Genomic DNA, 9,401 nt, shown 5'->3' with positions numbered 1-9,401 from the left:
ATTAGAGAATCATTTCATACGCCAGCACACGTATGAAGCAGCCGGCCTGGACCCCAACCCTCCCTCCCCTCCACCCTACCCCCACCAGCCTCCACTCTTTACTGGCCTGTCACTGCTAAATCATTTCCAAGTTGTTCAGCCTCTTGACGCTGGTGAACCGCAGCTGTGGGCCGCGCGACGCCGAGGCCAAAAACAACTGAGCGGATAACAAGCAACCGTAAGTTGCTTTTGATAAGTGCTGAAAGAGCCGTTTATTCAGTGCTGTTGTCAGAGCTCAGAGACAGGCCACTTATTAGACGGAGCAGTGAAACTTTTCACAGACATGGAAAAATGTTGATACAGGCAGCTCCACTGGGTAATTAATTTCCTCCATAATTTACAGACCAGGCCATTGTGTAAATCTCCTACGGCGGGGGCTGCAGGACAGTGTGTTTGAACGCCAGCCCGTGTGGTATTGACATTGGGTCGGAGCTGAGCCCCGTTAGTTACTGCAGTGCGTCATGAAATGACAGCGAACAGCCAGGATACTGGCTCTGTTCACCGAGTTCAGACCGTGAATTCAATTAAAGTGAGAAAATGAAAAAAAAAAAAAAAACCTGCACCTTTGTGATTGTGTTTACATTTTTCTGAAAATTAAACGGAGTCTCTGAGAGCCAATCCAAACTCTACACACGGTATCAGTATCTAACACTGACCCAGGTCTGGACCCAGTGTCTGTGATGAAACATTCTTTTGGTTCAGTCTGAACCAGAACTCTTGTCTTTACACCACATGTGAAACCAGCACGAGTTTCATCTTCACAAAGTCAGACTGGGAATTAGAGGAGAAGGACACTTACAGCTCAGACACTGGATCTGACTGGATCTGACTGGATCCATCTGGATTAATACAAATATAAATATGACCATTTCACTGTAAGTCAACAAATATAAACATATCACAAGTATTTTAATGCAATAAAAATGAAATGTTAAGCAGAGTGATTGAGAAGGATTTATGTTTTCAATATTTGGTTATTATTTTTAATGTTATTGTTTAAATAATGCACAAAATATCAGCTTTTGTACGTAAATAAATCAACTAAATAAATCTTGTAAATTTGTAAGCAGCAGGAACAATTTCTAAAGAATTATTTCCAAATATAATTTTAAAAAAACTGTTCTGAAAAGTTGTACCTTTGAATTCTATTATACTTGTTTGTCTCCACATCCTAATATCCATGAATGATTCTGACCTTCTAAGTGTTTCCCATTATGTTTGATTCATTTTCTTAAGTGCCTCAATTAACGTGTGTTTTTGTTTCCGTCTGAAGCTGCCGTTCTAACGAGAACATTTTCATCATCGTAATAATAATAATAATAAAGTTTTGTTTTTTTTACCTGACATTTTTTTTGTCCAAGTGTGACCTGCTGCAGCAAAGTCACACGGCAGGTTTATAAATAAAAATCTACAGTTAATGTGTTTTACTTGAGGTCACGTCAGGTTAAAACACACAAAGAATTTACAGTGTGTGTATTTTGGGTTCCTCTTAAATTCACGGCTGTTATTTTATTATAGTAATATAAATCATTTTTATATATAAATGCACAGCGTTTCTATTAAAAAAAATCTATTTCAAGACCTCAAACCTCTTAAAATTAATTCTTAAAAACATTTAAGGATTCAAAAATAAGTAGTTAAAATGTATATTTTTTGCACCACCAAGTTTCCAAAATGAATGTAATAATAATAAGAGTTAAAGTTGGACAAATACAATATCATTTTTTTAACAATTATGCACCAAAAAAAAAAAAACAGCAGTAAAAGTGAGAGAAGGCCGCAGAGGTCAGCAGGTCAGAACCCTGACGGTCGGTGGAAAGAATCGACCGTATTAACAACTAATCCAGCCTCTGATTGGTTGCCAGGCTGTGATGTGGCAACACCATTTATGGTCAGGTTCTTGACTTTGGTGGAAAGTATTTGTAGCGAGTTCCCGGTGAGATTTATGTCCAGAGACGGTGAAGCCGTTAGAGAGTCATCAACTGTGATCAAACTCCACTTCTTAACTATTAGCTCAGCAGCTGTGGACGGAATCTTTCTTTATTTATGACTCGGTGCAAGTGAGATGGACAACGGCGATTATCAGCGTGGACGTCTTTACGATAAAACACGTTTAAAAGTGTTTTCCGAAGGTTTCGAACATTTGCACCACAAATCCCATTTGATAAGGCCAAAGTGGACTGTTTGAATATATTTCCTACCTCTGTAGATTCTTGGAGAGTCGACTCTATAATTCAGAAGCTCGTCCATCCGACCATTTATTTTCTACCGCTTAATCTGTAGGGGGAGCTGGAGCCAATCCAGGCAGTCATCGGGTAAAGGTCGGGTTCATCCTTAGCAAAAGAAAAAAGAATTTATGGTGAATTAGGAGCAGGAAAACCAACAGTTTATATATTGTTAAAAAACAGTCAAAACTAAACCTAAAACTTAAAACTACATTTAAATTTAAAATATAAAGTCATTTAATTTAAGTCATTAAAATATATAAAACAGGAAAATGGTGGTGGATGGTTAAAATATCTGTTGTAATTATATTAATAATTGTAAACTAAACGTTTTTATTTTCCCTTTTTCCATGTGCAAAATCAACAGTTGTATGGTGCACATATATATACAATATATGGGACAGTGTGTAAAATCGCGATAAATCGCGGTCCATTTATTGGGCATTGATGATTAACCTTGTCCAATTAATCAAAATTCCAATTATGGAAACACCTCCGTTTGCTCTGTTAACCCAGATGAGGTCACCGGGACACCCTAGACACGTCACCGGCCAATCTGTCAAATTGCGATATATCGCGGTCTATTTATTGGGCATTGATGATTCCCCTTGTCCAATTAATCTAAATTCCAATTATGCAAACACTTTTGCTCCGTTAACCCAGATGAGGTCACCGCGACACCCTAGACACGTCACCGGCCAATCACACGGTCACACACAGAGAGAATCAACTATTCACACTAATATTCACACCTGTTTACATTTAGAGTGAAGAGTTAATCGGGAAAAAATTGATATGAATGATTGACTTGTGGATGAAATATTTCTGTGAACACGACCGATCTCTGTGGCTCTGTAAGGCAAGACAGACTAACCGCTGCTCCACCGTCAACACGACCTCATGTTAATAACGTATGGTTTGAGGGATGAACCCCGTCACTCAGCAGCATCCCACCCCCTTTCCACACACACACAGTCGGTTGACGGGGGCACATCACAGACAGATCTGTGGAGACAGAGCTGCTCTGACGACAGCGGGGATCAGATCACAAAGTTTGAAGAAGGATCCACGGAAAATGGTCGGGATTTGTCGGAGCGAAGACTTCACGCGAGTCCCATGGCAGCGTGCGGCCCACAGAGAGTGACCGGAACATGGACAGTGGAGCTTTTTCTCCAAACTAACCCACGGACCATTGTCTCACAGCATCTGGGACTGAGCTGCCTCCGGGTGAGTGTCAGCAGAAGGACAGGGGTGAAGTCTCCAGACCGCCGAGGGTCGAGGGTCCGTGTTGACAACATTGTTGCTAATTTACTAAATGAAAAAGTTCGTGGTTTTTTTTTCCCGCCCGATGAAACGTACGTTAAACCAATTGTAATTAGTGAACACTATTTGAGACTAACGTCGGTTTTTATTGGACTTTATTCGTTACTTTATGTATTTAGATTAAGACGAATTGAACCCGAAATGAACCCGTAACTTATATGTAATCGTTAGATAGATCGATCATTTGTAGATTGATCTCGATCTATCCAGATCTTTCAATCTCTATCCATCTCTCGTTTTCCTCTATCTCGTTAAGATCTAGAAAGATCTAAATCTATCTCGCGTGTTTTACAAACTATCCCGAACACGAGCCGTCACTTTTGGAATTCAAAGGGAGCCGGTAACGTATCGCGTGCATCGGGGGCTCGCAGCCCCTGCGGGGGTCCGACAGCTCCTGCACAGTTCAACAGCAGCTCTTAACCCCGCAGCCAGTCGGGCCACCATGTGTCCCACTCGTCACGACTGTCAGACCGTGGACCACTTTGATGTCCCCGCAGATCACCTTTCTGCACAGCATCACCCACCGAGTGGGTCAGAGGTGGGACAGACATGGTCGTTGTAAAAGAAAAAAGTCTCCTTGTTTTTTTAAATCCAACAAATGTTCTTTTTATTTGTGAAAAAAAAACCAAACAAACCTACAACCAGGACCAGACCTGAAGACTCAGAGACCCCCGAGGAGACGTGAACTCAAATGGGTCATGAGTTTAAACTAACAGTTTTTAATTCTGGGTCTTTGTCTTCCACTCAGCCTAATTGTTGCCCAGCGTCCGACCTTGGTAGGAACCCACCCGGTGGAGGTCCACGTTAGATTTACAGCCTCCAAGTGGAGCGCTCCTCCTTCTGAAAATCCAATTATTTTACCCGAACCGTGACCGTCTGACGTGGCTGCTTGTAAAACTATAAGAGCGCGAGTCTGTGCCAACCAGAGCAGGTTTCTGCCGTCACATGATCAATACTTTGATCTGCTGACTTCAGGATTTCTGCAGGTTTATAACATTTGATGTTTGAGTTTTTATCATGACTACGCAGACCTGAAACATCTAAGAAAATGAAAACTGAATGAAGAAGAACTCTAACAATTTTTTTTCGTTTCCATCTCCACAGACTGACCTTTGACCTGTCACTGAGGACATTCCTGGTCAAAAACACAGCATGGATTTGTCCGGATCTCTGCCTCCACCTTCACCCTACACCGTCGCCGTCCTGCCCAACATCTCCGTTCCTTCCCTGCCTCCCTCCATCTCTCCCTCCCCCAGCCTGGCGTCGACCGCTCTGTTCTGCTGCCTCCTCTCCCTCCTCTCCCTGCTGGGAATCATAGGAAACCTCTACACGTTGGGCCTCCTTCTAAAGCGCAGGAGGAGTCGGAGGAGACGCGGAGCGGGACCGAACTGCTGCCTGATGAGAGTACCGGTGCCGTTCTGCTTAGTCAACACCTCGTCCCCCTCCGCCTCCCCCATCTCCTCGTCCTCCTCCTCCTCTTCCTCCCTGTACCTACAGGTGCTGAGCCTCGCTCTGGCCGATCTGCTCTACCTGTTCACCGCTCCCTTCATCGTTTACGACAGCCTGGCGTCCGGCTGGGCCTTTGGCGAGCTGGGCTGCCGCCTCCTCCTCAGTCTGGATCTCCTCACCATGCACGCCTCCATCTTCACTCTCACAGCCATGAGTCTGGACCGGTACCGAGCTGTGGCCCGTCCCCTGCACACCTCCTCCTCCAACTCCTCCGGGCTGCTGCGTGTGGGCCTGGCCTGGGGCCTGGCCGTGGCCCTCAGTCTGCCCATGATGATCACCCTGCACCTGGAGGACGGTGAGAACCAGGAGGGACAGCTGTGTGTGCCGGCGTGGGACGAGCAGAGCTCCAAGGCCTATCTGAGCGTGCTGTTCTGCACCAGCATCCTCGGCCCCGGGCTGGCCATCGGAGCACTTTATGCTACTCTGGGGCGACTCTACTGGGTGTCTCAGACCCGGCCCGCCTGGGCCAGCGGGGGCAGCACTGCCTGTCCACCCAGAGCTCCCAAACCCAAAGTGCTGCTCCTGATCCTGGGGATTGTCCTGGCGTTCTGGGCCTGCTTCCTCCCCTTCTGGATCTGGCAGCTACTGCCGCTGTATCAGCCCGACATGCTGCGGACAGTTCCGGTGGGGACGCAGGTGACGGTGAATCGGATCCTCACTGGGCTGACCTACGGGAACTCCTGTGTGAATCCCTTCTTTTACACCCTGCTGACTGGGAAACGGAAACGCAGCCAGCAGACGATGACATCAGCAAATCAGCTCTGCCGCAAAGGCAGTCCGCTGCAGTAGTGCTGCGGCGGTCGGTGCAGTCCACGGCGGCGTGAGTGTGTGTTGTACCGTGCACTGCTGGAGCCGAGGCCATGGACGGTGCGAGGAACCGAGTAAAGACGATATTAAAAAGGCACTTTGTGTAAATGCTCTGTGAACCAAAAACACTTCCAACGACCAGGAAGAAAATATATGTTGATATTATTTTGTTTTGTTTATAATCAGACAATCTGTGACATTTTTACACTCATTTATTTAATGTCTCACTAAAGCTGTCAGATATTAAAATATAAAAATTTGGTTTCAAATTCACATAAAAAAAAGCTTGGCTGCAGTTGCACCTTTTCTGTAGTTAGAGGCAGTAGAGAGCAAAAAAATTATCACCTATCATTGACTGGTGAATTTATGATATGCCAAAAAATATCACCTAAAAAAAATCATTGACTGGTGAATTTATGATATGAAAATTTGGATAATATTTTTTTAAACTTTACTTTTTTATTTAAAACAATTTGAACTGCATTTCATTCCTATTGCATTTTTTTTTTTTTTTTTACTGACGAGTCGACCGGTGCTCACCTGTCGGCTCGTTTGTAACCGTACAAATAAAAATATACATGTTTAGATTTTCACCTGATTTCTGACATAATCTTTAAAAACAAAAGTTTGAAAAATGATTGATCTGCATGTCGGCTGAGAAAACATCATTCTTCAGTTGTTGTCACTGATGTAAAGAGTTTCCACTCTGACTGTAACAAACGCTTCAATAAAGACGTCGCCTTCTTTCACCCATGTGTCACTGCATGAAAAGACACACACACACACACGCAGTCCATGCAATCTAGTGTGTGTGTGTGTGTGTGTGTGTCAGACAGCTGTGTACAGTATGACAAAGTCCTGCTGCTCTTTGACACAGAAGAGCAAATATTGTTTGACGGAGGGGGAGGAACAGGAGTGGAATGATGGGATAAAATTTATAGGAGTTGGTGAGAGTCAAAAAATACTGAGACGAACCTTTGTCTGATATTAATGACTAAAACGTGTTCTTTTTTTTTTTTTTATAAATCAGACCAAATGTCAATTTTCAGCTCAAATTATTTATTTTCCTTTAAAGTATTTTTTTCAGTTTTGATTTTGAGTCCGTCCAGTCAGGGCACAGAAGCAGGTTCTGACCTGCTGTGAAGGACATCCCCCAGAATTCCACAAAGACAGAATTCTCAGATGGAAACACCGCTGCAGATGTTTTTTAACTGAACGTCTGAACTGATGAATGAAGATTAAAAAAAAATATATGTTGTTAGCTTAAATTTTTTTTACAGGAGTTTCCACTGATATAAGGTATGAGCTGTATCAGTAGTTACTTATATATGTTGTTAGCTTAAATTTTTTGAGTTTCCCCTGTATTAAGGTATGAGCTGTATCCAAAAATGTTGTTAGCTTAGAGTATCCCCTGTATTAAGGTATGAGCTGTATCAGTAGTTACTCTACTTTAACCACTTTAACCTGCTTAGTGGGGTTTAAAGACAGACTCAAGGGTTACATTACTGCCCACTAGCGACCATTTAGATATGACATTTGCAGCCAAAATATTCCCAAAAAATAGCAAATATAATAATAATAATAATTTTAAATTACCTGGTTGAAAAAAATAATAAAAGATGAAACAAAAGGAGATTCATTTAACATTTACTCCCTGGTTGTTGAGTAAAATGTTGTGTCTAATAATAACTGCTGCAAGTTCATAACCTCCAGGTCAGGACTCAGTGAAGTGGAACAACAGAAAGTTAAAGATCAGGTCGAATTATCTGGACCTGAAATCTGTGAACAGATAGCGTAGGAATTCAGTCAGGGGAAAGAAATGTGTGCAGCCCCAACAGGGCTTCACTGTGTGGATAACACCGACAGGTTGGAGAAACACATACCAGAGGCGTTGGTCAGTGCAGGTCTGTGTCTCTCTCTCCACCGTGATGCCACTGTTTCTAAGGCCCAGGACTCCGCTCTGGTCCATGCTGCCCACCATGTGTTTCCATTTACCTGCTTCGACTACCTCGGAGCCCAACATTCCCAGTGCAGTTATTACCCTGTGCGGTCACACCACAGGGGGGCGCTTCAGTTGTGAAGTTAATGCAATATCCATCCACAGTTCACAGACAACCAGGGCCCTCTCAGCACATTTGTCAATTTAAACGGAACTCTGCGCAGACAAAGACTGAGTTCCAACGGTGAGTTCTAATACAGCGTTTGGTGATTTTTGGAGCCGTGAGTCATACCAACGTGACGGCAAAGACGGAGGGTGAAGGCTCAGGCGTCGGAGAAACCCGTCCAAAAAAGACAGCAGCGTGGACTCTAAAGCCAACTCTCTGCGTCTTCACAGAGGACGCGTTCTGGGTGTCTTCTACAACTCAATATATCAGATGATTAAGTCTTCCCTCAGGTCTGCAGGGATGACTGCGCCTTTGATAAACTACAAATACGTGGTGTTTCGTCAAACCGACCAAACGGATGGAAAATATTGTCTCAGTTGGCAGAGTGGTCAATCTATAAACTCTGTTATTTTTGTTAGTAGTTGCCAGCGCCGGCCGACTTGCTCCAATCATAACTTTTGTCCTCCGGTGTGACAGAAGCTTTGATGTCATTCTGAGAATACAGACAGTGTCCTCCTCCACCTCCTCCACCTCCTCCACCTTCTCCTCAGAGAAAACACAAGGACAAATATTTTCTTTTTCAAGCCTCTCTCTGTTCTACCTGAGGATTTCATAAAACCAGCACATGTCTGTTTCCTGGAATCTTCCACGCATCTTTCCATCCCAGATCTCACCGCCCAGTCTGACGGGCTTTTCTCTTGTCCAGTGTTAGAGGCGACTGCAGGTGCCCCTCCCCATGGGCAGCTCTGCTCAGGAAGGCGACCCGCTGTGCAGACGAGACGAGGCCGCAGCCTGGGCCAAATTCTCGCTGTGTGGTGTATAAGAGGCTCCCATTCTCCCAGACATACACACACAAAAAAAAAAACGATTCCCATCTCCTGCGACTCTGCCTGCCCTCCTGTAAAATCCAATCTCCCCGTCTGTTTTCCCTCTCTCAATCATTGACCACGACTTCTCCATTATTCCTCACCAGCGTCTCACGTGTTCAACGTTATTGTTGACCGTGAATGGACAAGTCCAGCTGTGAACATCTGCCACATCACAACAGCATCTCATCAAACCGACTCGGTCACGTTTTATGACGACCTCACCAGCCGTCAACAAGGCATCAAAAAAAAAAGAAAAAAACTCGTGTAATTGCTGATTTGACAGCAAACTCTGAAATCTGCAGCACTCACAGTGCTTCTTTGTTCAACCCCTGGTAACCCCACTGTGAGGCGCCGTCCTTCTCATCACGTCCCCTGACTTTACACCTTCATGTCAGCCGCCAGGATCAGGCCAGAACCAGGCGTGTGTGCTCTGGAGGCCGGAGGTTACACCAACCAACATACGCATTAGGGTTCACACTTGAGCTCTGACTAGAGAAGACAGTAAACATGGCACGTCTGCCCCC

The 9,401-nt window shown here is 44.3% G+C and overlaps 1 protein-coding gene and 1 long non-coding RNA gene across 2 annotated transcripts in view; one reads left to right on the top strand and one right to left on the bottom strand.

The window, feature by feature from the left end:
- Positions 1-9,401, bottom strand: part of LOC112487914 (uncharacterized) — a 15,087-nt gene that overhangs the window by 4,436 nt on the left and 1,250 nt on the right. Inside the window, exon 2 of the long non-coding RNA XR_003051466.1 lies at positions 2,241-2,372. This is a non-coding gene — a long non-coding RNA (uncharacterized LOC112487914). The remainder of the gene's footprint in view (positions 1-2,240; positions 2,373-9,401) is intronic.
- On the top strand, positions 3,068-6,225 carry uts2r3 (urotensin-2 receptor 3). The gene is made up of 2 exons (XM_008323185.3): positions 3,068-3,491; positions 4,692-6,225. Exon 2 carries the CDS (start codon positions 4,740-4,742, stop codon positions 5,883-5,885), a length of 1,146 nt encoding a protein of 381 aa, XP_008321407.1. The 5' UTR covers positions 3,068-3,491; positions 4,692-4,739; the 3' UTR covers positions 5,886-6,225.

Source organism: Cynoglossus semilaevis, chromosome 13 (assembly GCF_000523025.1).
Source record: "Cynoglossus semilaevis isolate Cse_v1.0 chromosome 13, Cse_v1.0, whole genome shotgun sequence".
Lineage (NCBI taxonomy): Eukaryota > Metazoa > Chordata > Actinopteri > Pleuronectiformes > Cynoglossidae > Cynoglossus > Cynoglossus semilaevis.
The sequence above is the reverse complement of the archived record's forward strand: the minus strand, read 5'-3'. Positions and strand labels throughout refer to the sequence as shown.

Coding starts and splice junctions, on each gene's coding strand:
- uts2r3 (XM_008323185.3), top strand. CDS start 4,740: ATGGATTTGTCCGGATCTCTGCCTCCACCTTCACCCTACACCGTCGCC.